General features: G+C 36.9%; 2 protein-coding genes across 6 annotated transcripts in view; one reads left to right on the top strand and one right to left on the bottom strand.

Annotated features, from left to right (window-relative positions):
* Positions 1-483: 483 nt before the first annotated feature.
* sel (seele) lies at positions 484-7,201 on the bottom strand. Its single transcript, XM_053765590.2, has 7 exons — positions 6,991-7,201; positions 6,846-6,913; positions 6,256-6,355; positions 5,935-6,089; positions 5,228-5,320; positions 4,203-4,298; positions 484-1,936 (listed from the first exon to the last, which is right to left on the bottom strand). The coding sequence occupies exons 1-7, from the start codon at positions 7,076-7,078 to the stop codon at positions 1,805-1,807; spliced, it is 732 nt and encodes a 243-aa protein (XP_053621565.1). The 5' UTR covers positions 7,079-7,201; the 3' UTR covers positions 484-1,804.
* Positions 7,202-8,171: 970 nt separating this feature from the next.
* Positions 8,172-26,806, top strand: part of Sin3A — a 39,851-nt gene continuing 21,216 nt past the window's right edge. For 3 of the 5 annotated variants that reach the window (XM_053765574.2, XM_053765573.2, XM_053765569.2), the window contains exons 1-8: positions 8,172-8,353; positions 16,428-16,537; positions 19,627-19,687; positions 20,993-21,147; positions 22,591-22,793; positions 23,295-23,418; positions 24,235-24,338; positions 26,389-26,504. In XM_053765574.2, the coding sequence (XP_053621549.1) occupies positions 16,463-16,537; positions 19,627-19,687; positions 20,993-21,147; positions 22,591-22,793; positions 23,295-23,418; positions 24,235-24,338; positions 26,389-26,504 (838 nt within the window). In that variant the 5' untranslated portion in view covers positions 8,172-8,353; positions 16,428-16,462. Of the gene's footprint in view, positions 8,354-9,323; positions 9,559-13,367; positions 13,734-16,427; positions 16,538-19,626; positions 19,688-20,992; positions 21,148-22,590; positions 22,794-23,294; positions 23,419-24,234; positions 24,339-26,388; positions 26,505-26,806 lie in introns of those variants that run through there. The other 2 variants (XM_053765570.1, XM_053765572.1) reach the window with 2 other exon arrangements.

The following is a 26,806-nucleotide window of genomic DNA, read 5'->3' as shown; positions in this document are numbered from 1 at the left end:
CTATTTTACATTAGTGTGACAGAAAATTGACGTAAAAAGTGCCTGTGAAGGTCTAATTTTTGAATAAATGAGTTGAATTTGAGAAAATTTTTTTAGTCACTCTAATATTTTGTATGTCTTATTTTGTTAACGTTATATTGAACGCTATTGAGACGCGATTCTGAACGTTAGCATAATCGACACCCATGATGGACGGGTCGGTTGACCGCGTAAACTACGCATAAGAAGATTGCTTACGTCATTTAGGTATCATAATATATATAAAATTTGGTACCTATTGCACTACAATATCACAATATTTTAAAAATATTATTTTTTATATATATATATAAAATTTATCGGGCACTTATTTTCATCATTTAAATGCTAAAATGTAAGGAGCATAGCGATAAAAACGCACGTTGGTATCTCATAACTCTAATAAAACTGTTGTTAGGACGATTGATCTCGAAAAAGTACCGACAAGGTCGAATTTTCATTTGATTTTATATGGAAATATAGTTCCTATTACGCACGACACGGGCGTTGTTAATTTTCCATACAAGTTTTGCCTCGCAAACACTTGTGCTAGCCCTGTAATGTTTCAATCACAAAACTTTATAGAAATATTAATAAATAACGTTAAAATATACATCATGTAACTACTAATGGAAGACTTAATAACATTCATAAATGGCATATTGTCATGAATTGAGCGGAAAATGGCTAAATTTTAACAATTATAAATTATGGCATTAATTAATATTTACTGGAATCCATTATTTCAGCATAATTATGTTTCTCCTAATATATTTTAACATAATATTATTTTAGCAACTGTGTTCTTTGGCATAGCTCGGTTTTGGGCCAACTTTTCTTTGTGTACAGGAGTCATAATATTTATTGATAAAATTTAGCCATAACAATATTTAACAATCGTCATAACTGCTAACTAACGTTAAATTATAATCGTATCTCAAGATACCTTCAATAAAATTCAAACTGTGATACAAAACTGCACACTAGCGCCACCGTAACATTTTTACCAATTTGTTTTGTTTATTAGCGAAAAATATTATAGTTTCCCATTACACACAGTCCACCGTTTTCGGTTTAGTAGACTACTGTGACTACATTATGTGATGGAAAACTGTAATACTTTGCAATAAATTCCTTTATCTAGTGTAGAATAATATGGAAAGAGAATTTTTATATATCACCTTAAAAGTATCAAATTTAATAAAATATTTTTTATTCAAATCACATACATTGACTAATGGCATAAATAATAAAATATATGGTGTTTGCTTGTATGACAGTGTCATCCTGTGACGTCACGATTTTGGAAACTAAAAACATTCCTAATATGCTTTAATCAAAACAAAAAAATGTAAATCACCCAATAAATAAGACTGATTAATTATTTATTTTTTTTAATTCAAAATTTGAGTACCTTTGGCCTTGATGACATTTAAATTGTCGTGTATATTTAAAATCCAGTACAGATTTTATTTTTTGCCCAGTCAAACAGTCTGTTATTATATTTCTTGTTATAGATATCAAAGACAAATCTTATCCGGAACAAACAAATATTTACATAGTGCACTTTACCAACAAATTAATAATCATACACAAGAAGAAAAAATAAACATTTTTCATCTTTACCTGATCGAGTATCGAACCTGGGACCTCCAGTGTACCAATCCGACATGACGACCACACACAGAGGTAAACAAACAATACAATCGAAACACAATCGAGACACGATTATAACGCAACATTTACGACTTCGATTTGTCGATTAATCGACACTCAAACATTATAATTACAATTCCTCCTTATCCTGAGGTTCCGCTTGGATGTTCTCCTCAGCTCCGAGGTCTTCGTCCTCCAGGTCCCCGATGGGCGCGGGGGGAGGGGCGAAGCCCCCGAAACCGTACGGGTCGGGCCCGTGGATCTGGAAACAAAATAATGTGTTTACCAAACTAGCATTTTTTGAAAAAAAGAGTTCTATTCAATAGGGTGATTAAATAATCATTCCGTAGAATAGAACCACTCCGTGGACATCCCAATATACAGGGTGTCTACGCCAGTACACCACAACACTAGGCGCGTCCCGCCCGCGACCCCTCGCGCGGCAGCCAATGGCTATCGAACACGACAATTTCAATTTTATTCCTGCGCGCGCACTACAAATCTAGTTTATTTCTATTGTTTTCTTTCCTGTCATTCGATTCGATTTCTGTTTTTCATTATACCAATTTGTAAGAACAAAGAAAAATATAATTATCTAATTCTTAGCTCCAAGTATTTTATTTTTAACTACCTATCAGTTCCGTAACGAACACAGGGTTTCTGGTATCTAACGCATAACCTATCAAAGGCGCATAAGGTACATAGAGACTTCTAACATCCTTCGTTCTACTTTGTCTAAACATAATTAAAAAAATCCTTTCTTTAGTTTTAATGTTCGTTCTATAAAACGTTAACTCTATGTTCGATTCCGCTACATAACGCTACTGTACTAGCTTGTGTTGCTTGGCTATTACATAGAGTTAACATGTGTAGAATCGCAAATAAGATTGTATTTTTTTATATGAGAAAAAAAAAAAAATCACGAAAAGTCGTAGAATAAAAGTTGCTTGTTTTGATGTACCCGAGTAGTCTTTAGGTTTTGCGTTTGATACCAGTAACGCTGTATAATTATATTATTGTGTCTACATGCGCAGTCAAGAAAGATAAATCACTATATTTCTTTTCGAGCGTGTGACACTAACACTGGTGTCAGATCTTATTCAAGTCGCCTAAAGGCATCTGACATGACTTTTACGGTTACCTACCGCGTCTGGTTGCGAGTAAGCGCGTACACACTAGTGTACTGTCCGCCAGCGTGCACAGGTTTCCTCACGATGTTTTCCTTCGCCAGAGAAAGAATTTTTGATCCAGAATCCCTGGTCCAGTCGTTTTTGAAATATTCACAATTTTATAAAAATTGATTGTGTTCGCGAAGTGTACCGTTGGCCGCCGCACTGACTGCCAGTTTTAAGAATTACTTCAGGACATAACTTTCTAACACAATTATCCAGCAAGCTTTCTTCATGGAACAGGTCCTTTCTTATTATTTCTATTATTATTTCTATTATTTCCGGATTTCATAAATTAACTTACAAGTTAAGATTTAAACTTAAATTTAATTATTGAATATCAATGGTACTGTTAACTTAATAGCATACATAGAACTCACAGTTACCGCTGAGCTAGATTAAATATACATATGTGTAATAAGATTATAATTTTCATTAGAAAGTGAAGGTTTAAAGGTAAACATATTACATATAAATAAACAACTGTATTCTGGATACCTCAGTTTAATTCCCATTTGTAGTTTCCCCAACGAATAAGCAGGTAATTCATTTTTAGTTTTATCATTTCTCTCAGTACTTGAACACTAGTGCTGAGACTTTTTAATATTTTCTTTTGTCGGTGGTAACCAAGGGCAAATTTATTAAGTGTTACGGTTTCCCACAGGTATAGGATAGACACAAAAGTTCGCGGCAACTAGATTATATTTTTTTTTAATATCTCCTATGTACAGAGCATACATAAGACATAGCCCACTTGCAGTTTTATTATATCCTTACATATTATAATACAAAATCCTCTGTCGCGATCTGTCTGTTCGCGATGAACTCAAAAACCACTGCACGGATTTTCATGAGGTTTTCGCCAATAGATAGTGTTATTCCTATGGAAGGTTCTGGTGTATAATTTATTTTGTTTTTAGCCGGCAATGAGACTCGATGTCTCATTGGACTGAGATATTTAGAATAGATATATTATTTATCAATTTATGTACACAAAAAACTTGAAATATAAATTATATTATAAAAATTAGTACAAGGGTGTCTACGCGCATGCGCTGTGACGACGAACTCGCGCCTGCGCGATGTTTCTTTTCTTAAAAAAAAAACAAATGCTGTCATTGGACGATTCTTGGCTGTTGGTATTTTAAATGTATTGCTCGTGATTTACCAGCCCTAAATAAATGATCTTTGTCAAATACCGAGTATAATTATTTATAAATATATACTCAGACAAGATCCTACAGTTTGGTCCTTCGAGCCGGATTTGAACCAGCGACCTATGGATCGATCACAGCGCATGCGCGTAGACAAGGATTTTACTTATTTCAAAAGAAATCTATTATGGAGGGTATAGTATACCTTAACATACTCCTCTTCCATCTCCCTGGTCCAGGTGGTGTCCTCTTCCGTGGGCAGCATCCACTCCTCACAGTACTGCGCGTGCTTGAAACAGATCTGCAACACGACAACATTATAACAAAAATCTTCCGAAATAAATTTATTGTTAACTAAGACCTTCACCGGGGCTTCGCTCCCGTGGGACTTTTCGAGATAAAATATAGCATATAGCAATCTTGGATAATGTACCATTGCAATGCTGAAAGAATTTTTGAAATCGGTTCGGAAGTTTCGGAGATTACCCCGCCTCAAACATACAAACTCACAAACGCCTACCTCTTTATAATAATAGTATATATATCACGGGTTCTAAGCGATGTAAACTATAGCAGTTTTGAAGTTAGATAATCCGCTATACAACTGTGAAAAAAGCATGCATTTCTTTTCACATCCAGTACTTTTTACGCGAACAGACAAAAATTCATAAAAACTTGTTTTGGCTTTTATTAGTCCCATAAAAACGACCAGAATTGACCGAGCGAGCGAAGCGGGCTAGGTCTAACATTCTACTTGGGGCAAAAATATTTTTTTTGTTTGTATGTATATAAGTTTGTAACGCGATAATTTTCGAACTGTTGGTCCGATTTTGATGAAATATAAAAGGTATGTAGGATATGAATAATAGAATTAGACAAACAATAGAATTTTTAAGTTCGTGGGGGCATCAAAATCGGTTCAGTAGTTTTAAAAAAAATTCACAATTTTGTAAAAAAAATATTGTGTTCGCGAGGTCCAAGTTCGCAGCGAACAACTAGTTTTTATTTTTTTAATATCTCCTATGTACATTGTTTACATAAGACATAGCCCACTTGCAGTTTTATCATATCCTTACATATTATAATACAAAATCCTCTGTAGCGGTCTGTCTGTGCGCGATGAACTCAAAAACCACTGCACGGATTTTCATGCGGTTTTCGCCAATTTATTATGTTTTACCCGGCAATGAGACTCGATGAACTGAGATATTTAGAGTAGATATATCTCACCTCTCGCTCAGCATCTGGCATGACGTCATCGTGGGGCCTCTTCTTGTACAGATCCGTTATTTCGTCCTCATTCTCTTCAAACATACGCTCGCACTGCAAATAATTATAAACAAGACAAGATTTTTACAAAAATATATTATTTTTTGACACAAACTTTTATTGCCGTCAGATCTTATATAAATAAATATATTAGGACAAATCACACAGATTGAGCTAGCCCCAAAGTAAGTTCTAGACTTGTGTTATGGGATACTAACTCAACGATACTATATTCTATAACAAATACATATATAGATAAACATCCAAGACCCGGGCCAATCAGAATAAGATCATTTTCCATCATGACCCGACCGGGGATCGAACCCGGGACCTCTCGGTTCAGAGGCAAGCACTTTACCACTGCGCCACCGAGGTCGTCAATCTTGTTAGATAGATAGATTGATAATTAAGTTTATTTGACACCAAAAAAATAACAGACAAGTCTTAACATAAAATCAAACAAATTGGTGTGCTACAGCGAGGGAAAAGGCCATAACTCAGCGAAACTTTCTGCACCTTAATACAGAAACACTGATTTTCAGTTATTGCCAACATTGTAGGTGCGAGTGCTTATTTGTAAAATGAAAAGGAAATATGGATTAATCTAATAACATTTAAAGTTGTTGTGTATAATTGTTGAACGAACGGATACCTCATAGAGTACTTACATAATACTCCAAGCTCTTGTTAAGATCATCGTCTGTCACAAACTTGGTTTTGGAGAAGTCAGCGTTCATTTTCCCGTCAGGCATCACGAGCTGCATTATCGCCAGCTTGCCTGTCGCCTTGTAATACACTCGCACGTAATCATCCATCTTCTTGCCTGAATTTGGAAAAAACATTTCACACTTTGTCACAAAATGCTGACAAATATATGTAGACATTCTAGTCGGAGCAATACTTTACAGAACACGGTGTTCTTAAGTATGTTATTATACTAGCCTTAGACTTAGTAGATGATAAATGAGGGAGAGAGATATTGTACTCACAAATTCCATCTATAACTTCCGAGATGTAGACAGCTGAGCGGTGGGCTGGCAGTTTCTGCTGTAGTGTGTTGCCGCTCGCGTCCATACGGAAGTTGCCCACCTGGAAATTGACAATTTCTTGTTTACAGTCATGAAATTTAGATGCGACTAATTCCAATGGCCATACATTTTTTTGATAATTAAGACCTGATGGTAGACCAGCCCTGGCTCCCAATGAGGGAACTCCAGAGTTTACTGTGTGGATGATATTTTGTTATTATTTTTTTCTTGTGTTATGGCTCCATCCAATGATAATGTATAGTAAAAGGATATAGAATAATACTCTCGTGACGATAATAAAAGTATGTGTCCAGTCCAAAATGTCATCTAAGTATGTAAACATTTTTTTTCTGTATTAAACACAAGTTACTGATAAATAGGTACTAAAACATCCTTCATGAGAAAAATAAGTTAATGTGGCACGGTTATAATTGTAACCTTGCTATGGATAATCAAAAGACGTTATCAACTTAATCCTGCAAATCTTATTAAGAAAGATAAACTTGATAAACTAAGGGTTTGAAACTAATGCCAAACTAATTTACACTTACATCAACTTTTTTCCATTTGTCCACGTTTTTTATCACAACATTTAATTCCTCGAAGGTCGTTCGGCATACTGAAATCAATGTATTATTTAATTTCATTTAAATATGTAACAAGAATAATGAAATAAATAAGCCGTAAAACACAAACCTAAACATTTTAAATTTTTAGGGTCAATTCTAGCTGAAGCCAGAGAAAATAGGACCACTATAAAAAGAAAAGTAATGTGGTTTCGCATTATTCGTAATATTATTCACTTTCTTGCCGTGCAAATGTGTAAATTGAAAGAAAATTTCCTTTAGAATAATCGAAAACTGCCTCGACGTGGTACAAAAGCTTTATCTTCCTGTCAAAATACACGCACTTCAAGCTGATTGGCTTACTACTACATAATTTATTTTTTGCTTTGTGATTGGTGCGTGACAAATTATTATAATGAAATGAAATGCAAAGACGTCTTTATCTATACGGTCGAAAAATATACAAATTAAAATAATAAATTTGGTTGGAGCTTAAACATTTTACAACAAATAGGTACATGTATACTATATTTTAATCATATTTTATGCAACTAAAAAAGTTCCAAACGAAAATTGCATTGCATTTAAACGCATAGTGGATTACAAGCCCTAGATTATGATGAACATAATGAGGACTTTATGATTTTAAAAAATCTAAATATTTGTGACCTACTCCGACTACTCTATCCATAATCCATAGCCTACCTCCCTGTACGCTATCTCATCTTCTCAAACCTAAATAAGAACTTACACGTAGATATTAAATCAATTTGAAAATAACAGAGAAGAATATAACGGCAATAACCACGCAATAACTATTTTAGATATATTTTTTTATTATAATTTTGGTTTTATTTGACACGGCTATTATCAGGAAAACAACACGAACAACAAACAAAAACGTCAAGCGAGAGAGCGTTTAATTAGAATCCCATTAGTGGTGTCGCCACTATCTCTACAATACTTTTGATATCGTGCGAAACGTCTTTAGTAAATTTTTTCACCACTAGATTTGATAAGTGTGTAGTGATGTAAATAAGTGTGAGTTTTCTACCGTCAACCCAAAAAATATACCTATGTCGCAATAAAAACTTGTAATTTTATATTAATATTGCGTGCCCTAATAATTAATAAGTGTAAACAAGAAAATAGGTCTTGAATTAACATGATACATTCTTAATTTAGAACGTTATCTGACGCCGTCAATAATTATGAATTATTTGCCCTTTCTGACTCCCTCGCTACCCGTTCTCCGGTTTTCCGTCCACCGCCTGCCCCCCGGCCCCCTCCCTCCAACCGACCGAAACCAAACCAACAGTTCGCATCCGATCTTGTAACGTGTCAGACGTTTGCTTCGCGGAATGTATATTTTTTTTGTGCATATCAAATGTTACAAAGTCCTTAAAATACCTTAATATTCTTGTTCGCTGTGTCTTCAAGTGAAGTCTTCGTGAATATTGTGAAGAAAAAAGAACATTTCAAGTAAAATACAGGTAAGTGAATGGTTGACAGATTGCGTCTTTTCTTATTGGTAGCTTTTTGTGTACTTTTTGAGGCAAATCCCAATGCTTTTCATTATAAAACAACTTATGTGCAAAGGGCGATGCACTTATTGTATGGGTGTTGATCACACGCAGTTGAATCCCGAACATACGTTACGCCCAAAGTCTCAAAAAACGCTTATTTCACAACTAGTGCATTAATTAATTTCACCAAAATTGATGTGCAAGTTGTAATCCAGATTTCATAATGTAATCCGCGCGCTCTGCCTAAAGGCATCCACTTGGCAACGCGCTGTCCACTTGCAGTTGTTAAAAAGTTAATTACGAAACAAAAATTGATGTTAGTATTCCTAGCCGGCATTTCCCTTTGTTTTCCGTGTAAAATCGGCCCTTTGTCCTTCGTTAGGGCGCGCTGGGTGCGCCGTGATCGTGGTACAGGAATTTCGCCTCTAGAAAAGTGCCATAATACATGATGATAGGTACATATACATTCATAGCTCGGGCCGCGTCGCTTTGGAAATGCATGTGTTCGTCTGTATTGTACGTGGAGGACGTCGATGTGCTGGTGTGGTAGTTTGTTTATAGCATCTATCTACACGAAATAGCCCGTATTGTCATTGCTGTAGGGCGGAGAGTCGTATGTGGGTCGTCGGCCTCGACAGTGTTTGACTATCGATCTTCGCGGTGGCCAATGGCACATGTCGGCGCGCTCCTGCGCGGCCGTGCCTTGCCCCGCTCGGTGAAAGCCGGGCGCGCGCTCGCCACATTACACTCTCTATATAACTCTATAGCTAGTTATATACATATCTTATCACACTGGCTGCGCGAGCCCCCTGAGTCGAAGCCATCTTGATGTTGTTTTAATTTTTCAAATTATGATTTATGCCTAAAGACTGGCAGATATGATTCCAATCATGTTTTGTCGCTCTGTTTGTGGGGCGGCCGTCGTCACGGCGGGCGCGGGGGGAGGGAGCCAGAAATAGAAGTGCGGATCGGAACCAGCGACGTGGCAACGTCGCGCGCCCTCGTCTCTTCAGTGTCGGTTCAAAATGGCGTCTGTGCGTGATCGATACCGTGGAATTTGCTTTGAAAACGTTCATATTAGTGATGTATCTGGTCATGGGTCGGCGGGAGCTTCGCCCTGGGACCCCGGGGCTTACGCTCCGCACCCGGCCCCGGCTCCCGAACCGCTCAATGTACGTATCTCAACCATATTGCGCCGACACTTTGCCCTCCCCACATAAGTGCATATGGATATACTTACATTGAACATTTGCAGTCTCGATGATCTATTATATGTTTAGCATATCCATGTTGTATATTGGGCTATCCGTATAACTGTAGATAACATGAGAAACTGGTATGCATCCACGTAGGTACTCTTTTCAGGTTACGTAACAAGAAAATTTTCAGTTTGCTAATGATTACCTACTTAAATCATCAAAAGTGTAAAAATAATCTAAGTAAAAGTAAGATAAAGTTGAATGTTAGTCGAGAATATATTCTGAATAGCTCATCATTAGCTTGCATGTGATAAGTGGAAACAAGATGGCGGCTATAAGACTTGCGACGCAGTAGCAAACGAGGCTCGGACAGCCCGTACGGCAACGCCGCATTCGCGTTTCGCGCTTATTGTGAAGTGAACAGTCACTTCGATAAGAAGTTTCAAGGCTAACATATCCTCGGCGTAACAATGGATAAAATTATCCGCGTTTATTTTGTTTATTATGACGATCGCATGCGATCAAGTTTTAACAATCAGATGATGATTCTTGTACATAACGCCACGCACACTTAGTTCTTATAATTGAGGTTAATACATCCACAATCTGAGAGTGAGATTGTGTGGGTTTTAAATACATACATATTTTCATATACATAGCTGGGAAGGATGATAAATTTGTGTATATGTACGAATTTGTTAGGTGTTACATCATACGCAGCTATATGCAATGACCGTAAACATCAAATCATCATGCAACATATTAAATTTATTATATTCTCTGTGATCCTAAAGTTCATCTAAATAGAATCCTATCTATATAGGTACGTGTTTTTGAACAAAACACACGTCAAAACATCCCAACACTTTTTTTTAACAACACTTGAGAAAAAATACGTAGTAATACAAAGTACGTAGGTAGGTACTTTGTAGTATTTTTTCTAAATAAGTGTTACGAGCACCCCTTTTGTCTTCTTGTCAATGGTCGAAAAATTCTTTTTATCACATCAACACAACTGTGCTAATCTTTCCATTTTATTCATAAAAATGACTTTAAAAGCTACTCAGTTGAACATTGTTTCGTCCTCAGCTTTTTTTATGATTCTTTTGAATGACATTCACAAAACTGGGTTAGAAGCTTAAATAACACATACAGTGTATTTGCCATTTTTTTGTAAAGGTGAAATTATTGGATATAATACCTGCCTAAATCGCCATACGTGTTGAGACTTCACAACAAAGCAGTTTTTAGCCACCGCTCATAGATGGCGCTACTAGTCCGCAATTCTCAAGACCCTTGAAATTTTTACTTTTGTGTAAAATAAAAAACTTAGTGGAGCCTCTACGTGTACATTTACATTAACTTGTTTCTTCTATAATATGGAAACTCATTTACAGTTTTTAACATTAAAAAATATATTAAACCTTTCAATATCACATTAAGCAATGTTATTTAGTTCACAATGACAATGTTGAAGGCAGTTTCGTTTGTGGGCCTACGTGACTCGTTGATTTGTACACTTTCCATTTTATTTGTAGTATAGTCGCCTATTGGCCATTTCTTGCGCCTTCGCCAGCGTGAATTTCCCACAGAAACAGTATATTTTCCATGATGGAAGGTAACTTACGTCCTTTTCTGCACCCTCAACTGTATACATGCAAAATTTGGAGAATATTTCTTGAGTAAATTGACTAACCTTGAAGAGGTAACAAACAAACTTACTTATGTATTTATAATATTAGGCAGGAAGTTAAGGATATTTTAAGAAATAGTAATGGTTGAAAATATAAAAGAAACCAATAATCAGGCATCAGGAATTAAGAAGGCATCATATTACCCGCTAGAAAATATAGTAAAGATTATAGTATATGCAATATCGTTATCAGATTCAATCTTGATTTTGCTTATCAAGTGTTTCATAAGATTTCTTTTATCTTAGTACCTACTGTTATTATTGCTGTAGGTAGTCATCTAAAATTGCGATAAGTTACATTGTATCGATAAGTTGTAAAGTTGTGAATAAATTCATCTCTGTCTGAATCTTTCTCTGCCGCGTATGTCTGTTCGCGATTAACTAAAACTTCAGCACTGATTTGTGATTCCTGAGGAAGGTTTAGGTGTACAGTTTATTATGTTTTTACCCCAGCGAGTTTGGAATAAAACAAAAATTTTAAAAATTAAACTTTGACCATCATCTACGTTATCATTCACAACTAGCTATCATCCTCGTGTCCACTCCCAATACCTTCATATATCTTATTATACAACCCTTAATATATCTTTTGGAGGAAGAACATCTATCTTATCTCTGTATTCATCGACTTCATCAGCAGACAGCCATGTAAAATAGAAACAAATAGTTTAGACTAGAAATTCATGTACTTAGATTTTGTAGTTAAATTGCTTTGAATCAGTTGCTGTTTATTTAAATTTTCATTATTTTTCTGATTTTTTTTTCTTTCTTCAATTATAGGTTATTTGGACCTTCACCAAAATTCTACTGAATAGGCAGCCTTTGCAGCTAATTAATAAACAATAACAAATAATGCTTTGTTTAAATGTTTTTATTCTCCTTAAACTGTTTTAATTCTTACATGTATTTTTTTTATTGTAGCTGTGGTGACTCGGCTAGAAATCACTCAAAGGCGCAGGTTGCTTTATAACTTGTCCTTCTTTCTTTACAATAATCAGACTGACGTTTGGTCAAATTATTACTCATTTATGTCGACCAACATCACACTTGCGATTATGGCAAACCTTGTGAAGAAACCTCTCCATAGGTCAACTAATTAGTTCACTAAACTAGTGTAACATGTGTTAGGATCTTGTCAAATTCCAAAAACTGCTGTTTATATTGTATTTTATTTTTATATTAATTGGGACACATGACAGAGTTCGTAGCCGCAGATTTTCTTTTTTTTTAGAACAACAACCTTATAAAAAAAAAAAAAACTACTTGTGTTGCCAGCAACAACATGCAGCCTGTTGCAGCCTGATGGTGATATCCATTAAGTCTTACGCATTTAGTTGGCTTTTTAAATATCGAAATCTGTAACATTCATAGAGGTAGAAGTCTTTATTGACGATAATCATTTAGGCTGACAGTTAGGGTATCTAGTCTCTTACAATGTCTAAAATTTAAAGATTTCAAAGTTACTCTTCACATTATACCTTTCAAAATAACTTGTGGTGTTCTCTACAATATATACTATTCACTGTCGAACATTATTCTACGTATTTTTCCCTTCCCCATAACAAGTTTCTGTTGCCAGGGCAACAAGCTCCGGCAAGTGAAGTCTTATTGCACCTTGCAGAACCAATTTGATACTTATTACAGCTACACACACAGAAAACTTTGTATTGTAATATTTCCTTTAAGAGGGGAGTATTCCTACCTATGAAGTACTGTCTGTGTATTATTAAAATTCTTATTTTTAATATAGATTCCTTGTTTTTACCCCTTACGTGATAGACGAAGATTATTTCTGATGTTGGTTATTCATGAACTGACAGACATCCTGCATTTAATTGAATATAGAAAGTGTTTGTTTTGGGCGAGAAATTACATGTGAAGCCCAGTTGCGCTCCCAATCGCAACTGTTGTATAATTTTAGAGAAAGGAGATTTGTTTTGGTCCACCACCTCTGAGGAGGTTTGTGTGGCATTTCATATCGCGGCACGTCCGTTTCGCTCGCTATTATTCGACGGCGGCGTTGCCGTTCTGTTCCTTCTGGGCTCGATTACTAGGCTGGCTCAGGCTGCGGTGGACGGGCGCTGAACGCAGTCAGTCGGCCGCGCAGCTCAGTGCGCGACGTTCGTACGCGGAGGGCTCCGCTTGCGTCCCCCAATCCGGGCCGGGGCTCCGCCGCGAGTGTGAGCGAGACAACACGCAGTTAAAGCGAGCGAGAGCTGTGCGAAAGAGACTGCGCTATGGCAGTGTCGCAACCTCGCCCACCTGACCGTGTTGATGCCGCGCTCGAAAAAGTTACGCCGTTGCGCTATTTGGAGGCGCACGAATGTGATCGCCTCGAGCTTGCTGTGACGCGTTATTATCATAATTTCTTGTCTTTTTACTGTTTTCTGATATATAAATCGCGTTTTCGGCTGCATCTCGAAGATTTACACCAGATTCAAAATAGGATTCAGCGGTATGTCCAATATTGAGATTTTTTGATCTGATTATCTTATCTATGTCACTTAGATAACTCTGAGATATTGTACTGCTATTGAACAAGAATCTGTAGCTAGTCCCAGGACAGTGGCATTTATGTAATTTTTAATAACATTAATTCATATTGACGATCAGTGGCGCGATGTAATTGTAATTGTTGGTATTTAGTCGCCATTTTCTACGTCGGTGACGAATACCACCGCGCCGTCCTCGTTTTACCCGAGCTGCAGCAAAGCAGACTTTACCGCGATAGTCAGAAAGATGATTATTCTCAATCAAATCCAACTTTTTCTTTATACAAGATCCCGCTCACTATGATTCACAGAGGAAATAATAATACCTAACGTTTTCGTGAGGCCTAAACTGCTTTGAATTAGTCCTTCAATATTCAGCAAACTGACAAACGTGATTGTAAAAAGGCGGGACAATCAAAGCAGTGTTCGATGTATCAATTTTGTTTTGTTGCCAAGTGCCAAGATGAAAGTTTCACGAAACGCATTTTGCGCCGCCCATTCTATGTAGAGGTGCACCTAGGCGGAGTGTTATCGATTTGTGTACGTTTTCCGCTATAAATAAGTACGAGTTTGTGTCATCGACGTTGCTGCCGGACCGGTTTTCTGTACGGACCTGTGTGGGTGCTGTGATCGGAGCATTTTAAAATTCCAAATTGAAACCTCGAGTTTATGCGTAGTTATCGAGCATTTGTACTTGAGCGAATTATAGTTTCAATTGAGTAATTTGCCCGATGGTTATGAAAATAACAAGTTTCAAATATACAATATTAAAGTGAATTGATTATCGACACAGCAAATAAAAGGTGCAGGTGCAACCCTAAAATCTAATTAAAAAACGACAACTGTCAAATCATAACTGTCAACAGCTGTCAAAAAACTACCTTTTCCGCTTTTATTTGTGAAGCAAGCGTGCGCGTGCGTTCTTTGATAAGTTACGTTTTGTGTTTTACACAATTTAATTTGCTGTAATAATCACACAAAAATATAGTGCTTGGTAAGTGTACAGAGTTACGTAACCGTTAATATGTCTTAAGTTATTTCACTAAAGTTGTCTTTTTGTAGATCTGTTTAACGCGTTCATTACTGATCAGTTAACCTCTATTTATTATTATTTTGGCCACTGTTTGTGTATACGATCAATCTCCGTGCTATTTATTGCAATGCCTGAATGCAAAATCATATATTTGCCACTTAGTAGGTATTTTTCTCTACTCACCTTCTTAACCTTACCAAACCAACAAAAATACAGAAAAACAAACGAAGAACGAATGCCTACGTGACTTATTTAAGCTATTCGTGCATATAATAATAAGCTTTAGACTCCCAAATTCTTATTATAATAACAAGGACATAGTTAGTCGCTACTGCTGCATGCCATACATTAAAAAAAATCTGGTATACTTAAGTGAAATACAGTGAAACAAAACACTGTCACCTTGTGTCATTTTTGTAAATCATCTCTTGTACAGTGTTCAAGTGATTATATGAACTTAGAAATAATTGATGTTAAGACCTATATCCTTAAATTTACCTTAAATATTAGTTGATGCCCAATGAACTTCCCCACTCAAACTTCAGGACTAGTGTGATTCTACGAAGTTATACTTACATATTATAAAACAAAGTCCTCTACCACATCTGCGCTACTAGTTAAAACTAAAATAATATCTACATGCAGACATCCAATTTGCTAATAGACTGATTGAGACATGTTGCTCACAAAAAACTACTTTGCAAATTTTTTAAAATGTAATTTAAGCACAAAACAAAAAAAGGATAATTTGTTTAGGAGTTTAACTTAAGACATCAAATCATTTTTAGTACTTCTACAACATTTTAAAAGCAATAGCTACTTATTGAACACAGATAAACCCAACAAGATTTCACACATAATAGATAATATTTTTAGCATTAACTTCTTCACATGTTTATAAGTATGTTTGCACTTTGAATAAAGTTTAATAAACAAATAATTGCCCTCGGTGGTCCAATGATACCAAGGTCAAAGTCTCAGAAGCTATTTTCAATCAGTCATTGTGGAAGGTTTATGAGAGGCCTATGTCCAGCAATGGACTTCTTGTGGCTTAGATTATAGTGAAACGAATAATTTAATAGAAAACCGCCCACAATATTGGTGACATATCGAAGAGGTCACTCTTGAAAGCTAAGTGCCTTGACCTAGTTGCGAGCAGAAGCTAACTCTGATTTTCTGTATTGACCACTCTGTAAACAATGGCTCATGAATATTAATCATTAGGATTATAGTTATTTAGCAAAAACATTTAAAATTCTTATTAGGTGTAATGCTTATGCTTCGGATTCGTGTTACATTAAGGCATTTGAATTTACTTTAATCAGTGACTGCAGTATACTGTGCAAAATAATTATGTTCACCCACATTGCACTTGTGGAGTCATACCCTTGTTTGAATTTGGTTGTCACACTCATAAGTGTATCAGCGAACAGCTGCCTGTGTAGTCCCAAAATAAAGTATGTCCAATAGTAACACTACACCAAATAATCATTTTATTCCAATGCACCATTTCAATAACAAAAAAAAACACTGAACAAAATGGTTTAAGACACAGATTTTACTTTTAGTAATATACACACTTGTTTTTTGAGTCACTGCTCACGATATCTCTGTCTACTTCCAGGTGACCAGGTGATGGGCGAACGTTGAGCCGCCGTCATGATGAAACGCACCGGGGTCCCTCGCCTCGGGCCTGATGAGCCCACGGCTATGCCGACTCAGAGTCCGGCCCAGGTATGTGCAATAATTATAAAATAAATACAGTTCTAAGTATGGGGATACCCATACTTAGAACTGTATTTACTTACCAAGTTTCAACGGAATCGTTCTTATAGTTTCGGAAAAAAGTGGCTGTGACGTACGGACGGACAGACATGACGAATCTATAAGGGTTCCGTTTTTGCTAAAAACTCCCAACAGAATCCGTTGAGTAGTCGAAATGCAACTTTATGAACCAAGTATCGATGTGAATCAGTGTGTTGTATATTCGAACACCTTTTCCCGCCGTGATATTCAGTTTAGCGCGGGAAAATAACCATTACTGATAAGATTACATTCATTTGGTCTGCGGCTGGGCCGGGCACATGAGTAACAATTTAAACATCTTGAAAAGTCATTAGTTATGCGCGCAAAGTCGATGATGATTCATCAACAGACAACCGTTTAAACGACCCCACTGCTGGGGTACAGGCCTTCCTTTTGGATGGATAAAGGAGTACGGGCCATGATCCACCTCGGGCTAATGTGGATTGGCGAGTTTTAACGTGCCTTCCGAAGCGCGGAGAAGCTCAAGATAATACATTTTTGGTCACCCATCCAATGACCGACCATTGTGAGAGCGATTTAACCACCACTATCATATGCCGAGCGCGCTAACCACAGCTTTAAAACTTAAACATAATAAGAGTTCATGTTAACAGTATTCCGCCAATTCTAATCTTACTAATATTACAAATGCGAAATTTTTTGAGGATGTATGTAGGTATAAATGTTTGTTTCACTTTACTGCTCGAATAATTATGAAATTTGGTACACGGGTAGAAAAAAATAAATTTCACTTGACATAACAATATCTTTTGCGCACTGCAATATTTGACACTAGCTGCGCCCTGGGGCTTCGCTCCCGTGGGAATTTCGGGATAAAAAGTACCCTGTGTGTTATTCCAGTTTATATATACTATACAGCTACCCTTGTACCAAATTTCATAACAATCCGTCCGCTAGATTTTGCGTAAGAAAGTAACAAAAATACACACATACATACATCCTCAACTTTCGCATTTATAACATAAGTAGGATAGGATGTAATTAATAAAACTGATCAAAAAAGGCGAAATTTAGTTATTGTTTTTGGTAATTGAAATAACTGTATGTTTATTTTTTCAACCCAGTCAAGTAAAGTACCAATTGCTCACTGCCCACGGCCGAGTCGATAACCTCATGTTTACGATTCGATAGTTTATCACGCACCGCGCAGGCGCGTTGCGCTTGTGCAGTTCCTATGCAAGTTGGCCTGTTGCAAGCTGTGTTTAACATATGTAGTATTGACAACGCACAATGCATTTGGGAATACTGCTGTCATACTAGAGAAAAGCGTTGTTGAAATTGTCAAGTCGCGTTTTAATGTCATTTATATCTTTATCTTTAATACAACCTTGACGTTGGCAAAATCATCGTTTTGGCGAACGATGGAGCCACGAAATTAAAAAAAAAATGATAGTGTCATTAATTCTCGTGTGATTTCGCCGTTATGCGCCGTTATGTGCCCAATTATAAGTAGTATATATATAGTATATATATTTGGTAAGGGGAAGAAGATTTTAACCCCGACGCATAAAGAGGGGTGTATAAGTTTGATCGCTAAGCGTGTACGTGGCACCGTAGCTTATCAATGGGTGTCAGTTTTTTTTTATTTGATAGCTAATGTTTATGCGATTTTTCTTATATATTTTTGATCAAAATCTGTTCAGCCGTTCAAAAGTTGTAGCGAAATTAATATTGAAAGTCGGGAGTTTTTTTATTTGTCTAATAAATAAACTTATGTGGACCAATACGATGCCGCTGTTGCGGCATTATCTGTGGCCTCAGGTAGATCCTTCGGTGTGCAAGTGGTATTTATCGTGTGGTTCCGCCCTGGAATGTCGCATGTTTTTATCCAGGGTGCATGCACAGTTAATGGTACTGAACAACTTTTCGTATGGAAGCTACCTTGAAATCGCGCGAAAAAAAAATCAGCTGATCCATACATTTTCCACAAGTTAGGTAGAAAAAATCAGCTGTTCCATGCAAAATTCAATACAATTTTGTATAGAACAGCTGATTTTCTTTTTTCGATTTCCGAGTTACCCCCATATTAAAAGTTGTTCAGTATCATGGACCGAGTATGTGGAGACAATATTGCCAATGTATAAAAAGTCACTGTTAATAGAAACATACTATATCCGATCCAAGTTTCCGTATTGGCAAAATGCTGAGTCCGCGTGGGATTTAAAATTAAACTTTGAATCATCGAAGCTGCAGGCACAGTTGGCGGCAAAAATTGTTTAAAATAGATAACTCACGCGTTTGTTGGCGATTTCATTCGTAATAGACAAAACGCTGTCTTATTTATAAACTTAAGCGCTGTATGTTTGTGTGACGATAGCGTAATAATATAGTATGCTCGACCATGTAAACAAAACCATGAATATTTGTCGGTCGGTCTAAATCAAATAATTTATTCAGAAATCAAAGCTTAAGGTGATACATAACTGCACACTAGCGCCACAGTCACATTTTTACAGATTTCCTTTGTTTGTAGTCGTATTTCTTCATAGCTGAGGGTCGTGGTCATTACGTGGAATGAAACACACACAACAAAACACCAGTGGAACGTTCTACCATGTTTTACACATTTTATTTTTTAAAACTAAACATTGACAACAAAATCGATAACTTATCTATATTAACGTGTCATACGCTGGCAATATTTATCGATAGATAACGTCGATCAAAGGACATATTTTGTATACAATGTGTAAAATCGATTGTGACAACACTACTGATCATCTAATTTTATCGAAGACAAAAACCCAGCCTTTTTTAAATGATATAAATCCTTTACGTAACACTGTTCATTCACTACATAGTATAAAACAAAGTTGCTTCCCGCTTTCTGTCGCTATGTATGCTTAGATCTTTAAAACTACACAACGGGTTTTACTGTGGGTTTGTTAAATAGAGACTGCGATTCCTGAGGAAGGTTTATGTGTTTTAATTTATTATGGTTCTATCTGATCGAAGCCGAAACGGTTAATTTCTAATATTTTATCTTATTGTTACAGATTCAACAAGCTGGCGCTAGCAACATGCATACTTTAGCTCAATCGGCCCAACCCATTCTTGGTGAGTTAATTTGTTATTATATTAAATAAATAAATTTATATAAAACCTTATCTAAACAGGAAACACGTGTCGTGCATTCTACATATCAAGACCTGGCTTATTGTGGGTTGGCAAGTTTGGCAATTGACATCTCATTATTGATCCGATTCGCAGTGAGACGCAGCTGACCAATCACAATGCGCCATTGTGACGCGACGACATCCACACCGCATGTGATTGGTTAGCTGCGTTTCACTGCGAATCGCCTCAATAATGAGATTTCGATAAGCCCTTTGAAACTTAAAAATCTATACTAGCGTTTGTGATTATGTTTGAGGCGGGTAAATTCCGAAACTACCGAACAGATTTCAAAATATCTTTCACTATTAGAAAGGTATATTATCCAAGATTGCTATAGGCAATATTTTATCTCAAAATTTCCCACGGGAGCGAAGCCCCGGGCAACGTCTAGTGTGTGTATAAAGAAGGCAATACAACTTTTTTCTCTGTTTTTTATTACTATTTTTCCCCCAATTCCCGTTGGCAACCTCTGTAGGTTTGACCAGCTGCGTAGAGGGGGTATACAAAGTTAGCATTGGAAGCGTTACAGCATCTATATGGAGCGTGGCGTGCCGAAAATGTTAATACATTTCTGTAATACTTTTGTCCGCGGCTTCGCCCGCGTTAATTTCCCATGGGGCCAGTACTTTGTCCCGGAATGAAAAGGTCTATAGTATATGTCCTTCTCCGTACTTTAAATTGTATGTATGCGAAATTTCAAGAAAATTGGTTGAGAAGATAAAGCGTGAATTGGTAACAAACTTACTTTCGCATTTATAATGTCATTTTTTTGACGTCAATAAGTGATGTATATCATCCTATATTGAATTAAGAATTTTGAATTTGAAATTCTATTTTGTCTGTATCTTCAATAACGTATTTGAATTAAAGGCCAAGGTTTTTTTTTTTTAATTTTTCAACTGTTTGTTATTTCCGAATGGAATAAAACACAGCCTTGTTAGCGTGTCAATGCCAAATAATGATGACAAAAATGTTTTTGATTGAAAATGACTTTTCAAATGAAAACCTAGGCGCGCGGGGTCAATCGACCACCTAAATGGTCGATTGACCCCGCGCGCCTAGGTTTGTTCGATGACCAATTACAAAAGGACAGTAAATTCCCCATTCAAAATGCTTCCCCCATTGCAGCGCCCGATGTCCTTAATTTGCAAACTTAATATCAATTAACAAATGATTTGATTTAAATGTCTATTAACTTTATGTATCATGAAATGTAGTATAATGTGAATTATTTGCTGTGAACAGGAGCGACAACAATGCTGTCTGTGGGCGGCGTGGGAGGTGTGGCGGTGGGCGGGTTCACGCGCGCGGCGCCCCGCTCCGTGCCTCCGGTGATGTCCTACATGAAACCCAATGTGCAGTACGCCGCGCCTAAACAACAGGTCCAGCCTAGGCTCAAGGTGCGTTCAATCAAAAATTTTCCTGTATTATAGCGCGACGCAAAGCCGAGAGCGATAATAAGGCCGAGTATGACCGATGTACGCGTGTGTTCATAAAAAAACTAGTGCAGTAATTTTGCGAGCAAGTGTGTTGATATAATTCATTCATTCATTCAATTGTTAATTATTTCCATAGGGCTTTTGTTAATAAAGTTAATTTATAAAAGCAATAATAATGAATAGTAATTAATTAGACAAATTACTTTGACTTAGTTGGAACAATTAAAAAGATAAGGATTATTTTGATATTAAAAAAAAAAATTTCACGGAGGTCTAATTTATGCTAAAACATTTCATATAATTAGTTTGTTTTTATAGTATTTTGTAATTAAATTTTATTACTATTGAAATAATTGAAGTATTATTTAAATACTCTAAAATTGAAGTATTAATTAATACTCGAAAACGTAATGAATGATGAATTAATTCGGCCGAACTGGTGTCGATAGCTCAGTGGTTAAGAGAACTGTGAACGAAGTGAGGTTTTGCATTTCACTTCACATTATCAAGTCGATTCGAAGTGAGACGCAGCGAATCAATCACATTGCGGTGTGGTTGTCGTCGCGTCTCAATGGCGCGCAGTGATTGGTTAGCTGCGTCTCACTGCGAATGGACTCTATGATATGTTATTAGCAAAGTCGCACTACACACTTCCGGTTAAGCAGTATTTCAAATATATTTTTTTCAAATTTATTTGTACTCTTCACTACACTCACAAACATACACACCACTTCTGTTAGCCCTTTGTTATATGTTTATTTTTTTTAGAAATAAATAAATAAATATATTAGGACAAATCACACAGATTGAGCTAGCTTCAAAGTAAGTTCGAGACTTGTGTTATGGGATACTAACACAACGATACAATATTCTATAACAAATACATATATAGATAAACATCCAAGACCAGGGCCAATCAGAAAAATATCATTTTCCATCATGACCAAACTGGGATTCGAACCCGGGACCTCTGGGTTCAGAGGCAAGCACTTTACCACTGCGCCACCGAGGTCGTCAATCTGCTCCTTTTTGTTAGTTCCTCAATAAAAATACGGTCGAACACTGAATTCCAAAACACAGGCTCCCCTAGTTTGGAAATCACGAGTTTATACAATAATTTGTAATACCTACTTAACAAGAATCATTTTGCTTTGTAATTTAACTTACCTAGTCAGATTTTGATTAACTTTAACAGTTGTACAAATCCTTAAATGAATAAAGAATTTTATTATTATTATTATTGTGTACACAGATAATAGACAAAGTTACAAAAATAAGACATGGAGTCTATTAAAATACGGCTTTTATTAATGTAGGTGGCGCTAGTTCCCATTTTGAGCTAAATGCAACAGCTTCCGAATTTTATAATTTCAAATAAATAAATAAAATGTTAATTTGTACCAGTCGCCTCCGCTGTTCGAGCCGGCGCTGGCGCCCGCGGCCCCGGGCCGCGTGTCCCCCAGCCTGGGCCCGCCCGCGGCCCAGTTCCAGCGGCTGAAGGTGGAGGACGCTCTGTCCTACCTCGACCAGGTCAAGTTCAAGTTCAACACTCAGCCGCAGGTGTACAACGACTTCCTGGACATCATGAAGGAATTTAAGAGTCAGACGTAAGCGATTTATAATTTATGTCCATATTAGCTAATAATAATAATAATATTACGGTAAATAAATAAGATTGACTCTCAAATGATGAAATTAATTACCGATTGAGCCAAAGTGATAAGAACTTGCGGCTGCTCTATAAGAGTTCTGATTTAAGTATATCAAAAGCGGTATACGTTTTCCATACACTTTTCTTGAAACAACAAAACAATATTGCTGCGTAGCTCTTTTCTCAGTACTTTACGAAAACCAATCGAATATAGTCTAATCACGGAAGCTAAAGCAAAGGCGGACACCTATATGCCAACTTCAACAAAAATTCCATGACGGGGCTGAGTCAGACGAGTGGGGTAAGCGGCTCCGACCCGTCCCGGACGGAACTATACAATTGGTCCATGAGCCAAATTCAATAAAACTTTGTATGGAAAACGTACCTTCAACCATTACAAAATTACTAATTATTCAAAACTTCACCACAACACAAGTAACAGTCTCTCCGTTTCCAGCATCGACACTCCAGGGGTTATCACCCGGGTGTCCAATCTGTTCAAGGGGCACCCCGAGCTGATTGTGGGCTTCAACACCTTTCTGCCACCCGGGTATAAGATTGAGGTCCAAAGCAATGGACAGGTATGTATCGTAATCATAACTTCCCGCGACTGTTTTTAACCCCTGACGCGAAAAAGAGGGATGTTATAAGTGTGTCTGTACGTGGCACCGTAGCTCATCAACTGCTACTGTTTTTTATTTGATAGCTAATTTTAATGCGGTGGTTCTTAAAAATGATTGATCAAAATAGATTCCGCTGATCCGGGCACCTGATAAGGCACAAATATGTCAGCGCTCTGTCGTTTTTCTCATGTAGGAGTATTTATAATACGTACATCTCTTTCTGTTCTTTATTTCATACATTCAACATACAATTCAATGTACAAACTATAAATGAAAATATAATCTTCCAACGCGCGACAGAGGTAACGTGCCCAAAACACTGGCAGCGTATTGCGAGTATTACACGCTGAGCAAAAAGCTTCTCTCAAATCTGTTGCCTAAATGTGTCTCGTCGTGAATTCATTTTAATATATATTTTCATCAGAGCCCCAAGCGTCTCTGGTATGAGCCAAATCGTCAAAGACCTTGACATATCTTATGTCAAGGTCTATCACGACCTCGGTGGCGCATTGGTAAAGTACTTATCTCTGAACCGAGAGGTCCCGGGTTCGATCCCCGGTCAGGTCATGATGGAAAATGATCTTTCTCTAATTGGCCCGAGTCTTGAATGATTATCTATATATGTATTTGTTATAAAATATGGAATCGTTGTGTTAGTATCCCATAATACATAGTCTCGAAATTACTTTGGGGCTAGCTCAATCTAATTTTTATTTTATTTATAGCTTTCTCTGTCTACATTACCAGCTCTGAATAGTATACATTTATCCACAGGTGTCGGTATCAATGCCATCTCCAACGGGGCTGGGCGCTGGCGGAGTACTATTGGGGGTACATCACGCTCAGCCGCAGTTGGTGCATTTGCTGCCCGTCGCTCAGTGAGTATACACCCGTACATCTCCATACGTTTTTAAAGTATATTATATTGTAATTGAGATAAAGTCACAAACATAACTCACCGTATAATATACGGGACAGGACAAGTTTCGGAACGAGACACGTAGCGGAAATCGTAGCGGGAAACGGGCCATGAAACTAAAGATGACAAAAATACGAATTTGAATCATCGTAATAAATAAATATTATCAGTCTTAGAATACGCGATAAAAGAATAACAGAAATTTTACTTCGATTCCTTTTAAGAACTGAAATTCACGCGTGCGAAGCCGCGGGCAAAAGCTAGTTACAATATATCTACATTTAAACTGAAGCGGTGGTGGTGTAATGGTTTAGACGCCCGCCTGTGAATCGAAAGCTCCCAGGTTCGAATCCTGCGCGTGCCACATGAGTTTGTATACCAATCTGACTAATATTAGTAGTTTTCGTAGAACACCACTTCCGGTGTAGGAAAACATCGCGAGGAAACTTGCACACTGGTTGGAATTAAACACACACAACGACTTTCTTGGCACTATTTAAGGAGTGGTTTGCCATTAAAGAAAGAAAAATTGTTTATTTGCAACGTTAATGTCATAATTAAAATTACATAAACTTTACACAATTATCCACCAAAATGGCCTTCGCTCAGCATATGTCTAATACCGCGTAATTTAAAATAAATAAGAATAAAACACAGTACACAAATTAAGAAATTACAATTAAATATGAATTGCTTTGTCCATTTCACATACAAGTTGATAATCACCGGTGGCAAGGTGGTGGTCGATGAAACTGTTTATACACGAGTCAGCTTGGAATACGTAATAAATTATTCACTTAAACCTTCGTCAAGAGTCACACTATCTATTGGTGTAAACCGCATCGAAATCCGTGCAGTAAGTTTTTGATGTATCGCGAACAGATAGACAGACGCAGCAATGTACTTTTATAATATGTAAGAATAAGGATGACTAATCAGAAAGTGGTGAACCTTTTGCATAATCAAAAAATAGTATTACTTTTGTCGCAAAAGCGCGTTTAACAAAACTCAACAGTCAAACCGGCCAAGTTCGAATCCACGGCGACACCGGTGACCTATATTTGTGTTTGTACCGAAATACTTGGGGGTTAATGACCTCTGTCAGCTGGCTACGCTCCACAGTTAGTATTATTAGCGTATTTTGTTCTCTCATTCATCTTGGTGTTTTCGCGGTTTCTTCCTTAGCCGTAAAGTTCGCCCAGGTCCCTTTGCTTACTTTTTTCCTTCACTTTGCATGTTCTTCGGCATAGCCTATATGTAACATTGATATATTAGGACAGTACAATTAAGTATATTAGGACAAATCACACAGATTGAGCTAGCCCCAAAGTAAGTTCGAGACTTGTGTTATGGGATACTAACTCAACGATGCTATATTTTATAACAAATACATGTATAGATAAACATCAAGACCCGGGCCAATCAGTAATAGATCATTTTCCATCAAATATCATTTCAAACATATAAAATGTAAAACATTAACTGCGAAAGTAACTTCCTTAAAAATCAATTTAAATTAGTATTTCTTTTAAATGAAAAGACACGGTGCTATTGTTTACATGGTAAGACTTGTAAGAAAAAACGGATGGCGGCGCTGGCTTTCGGTTTGGACTAGTCTTATTTATAAGAGTATTAGATCTTGGCCGCGGTTTCCCCCGCGTGAGTTTATCTGCGAAAGCGGAACAGACTATTTTCATACAAACTTTCACCCCCCATTATAGTCATTTGGGCGTTGATTTTTGGAAAAAAAAAACGTAGTCTATGTTTGAACGAGGGTCTTTAATTACATGCATATATCCAGAATTCATCAACAACAACAAACAGATAGACTTTTGCATTTATAATACTAGTATGGATGTTTTTAAGCTTTCCTTTCAAACCGCCCCAACGGATTTTGACACAATATTCACATAATTTTTTTGAAACAAATGTCTTCTATATACCTACCACTACCAACGCCAAACACTACACAAGCATACCTAACGTAACATAACGCACCATTTTCACAGGTCTGTAAGCAGTGCTATAGTGCACAACCTGTCCGTGAACGCAACACCAGCCAACACACTGCATCACATATCGCAAGCCCACCAGCAGATCGAAGCGGCTATACACCATACTCCTGGTAAGTATTGTTTTTAATAACCTTATTGGCGTCTTGGCGCAAAATGTCCTTTTCTTACAATGTCCATTTCTCATAATGTCCTTTTAATAAAAAAATACTGTTTTAATCAGTTGCTTATCTAAATTATCATCAAAAACACACAAGGACATTTTGAGAAAGGACATTTCGAGAAAAGGACATTTATAAGAAAGGACATTTTGCGCCAAGACGCCAAAGTGTGAATTTCGTAAAATTAGAACACTATTTTATAAGACTTATCCCTGTAAAAAGAGAAAAATATACGTTTATTATTATTATTACCT

This window comes from Plodia interpunctella, chromosome 27, assembly GCF_027563975.2.
Source record: "Plodia interpunctella isolate USDA-ARS_2022_Savannah chromosome 27, ilPloInte3.2, whole genome shotgun sequence".
Taxonomy (NCBI): domain Eukaryota; kingdom Metazoa; phylum Arthropoda; class Insecta; order Lepidoptera; family Pyralidae; genus Plodia; species Plodia interpunctella.
Note: the sequence above shows the minus strand (reverse complement) of the source record. Positions and strands in the feature narration are given on the sequence as shown.

Excerpts from the sequence above, each read along its gene's own strand:
- sel (XM_053765590.2), bottom strand. The coding sequence starts at position 7,078 with ATGCGAAACCACATTACTTTTCTTTTTATAGTGGTCCTATTTTCTCTG. Across the intron at positions 6,356-6,845 it reads ACAAATGGAAAAAAGTTGAT|GTGGGCAACTTCCGTATGGA; the intron begins GTAAGTGTAAAT and ends GTCAATTTCCAG. Across the intron at positions 6,090-6,255 it reads GGAAGTTATAGATGGAATTT|GCAAGAAGATGGATGATTAC; the intron begins GTGAGTACAATA and ends TTCCAAATTCAG.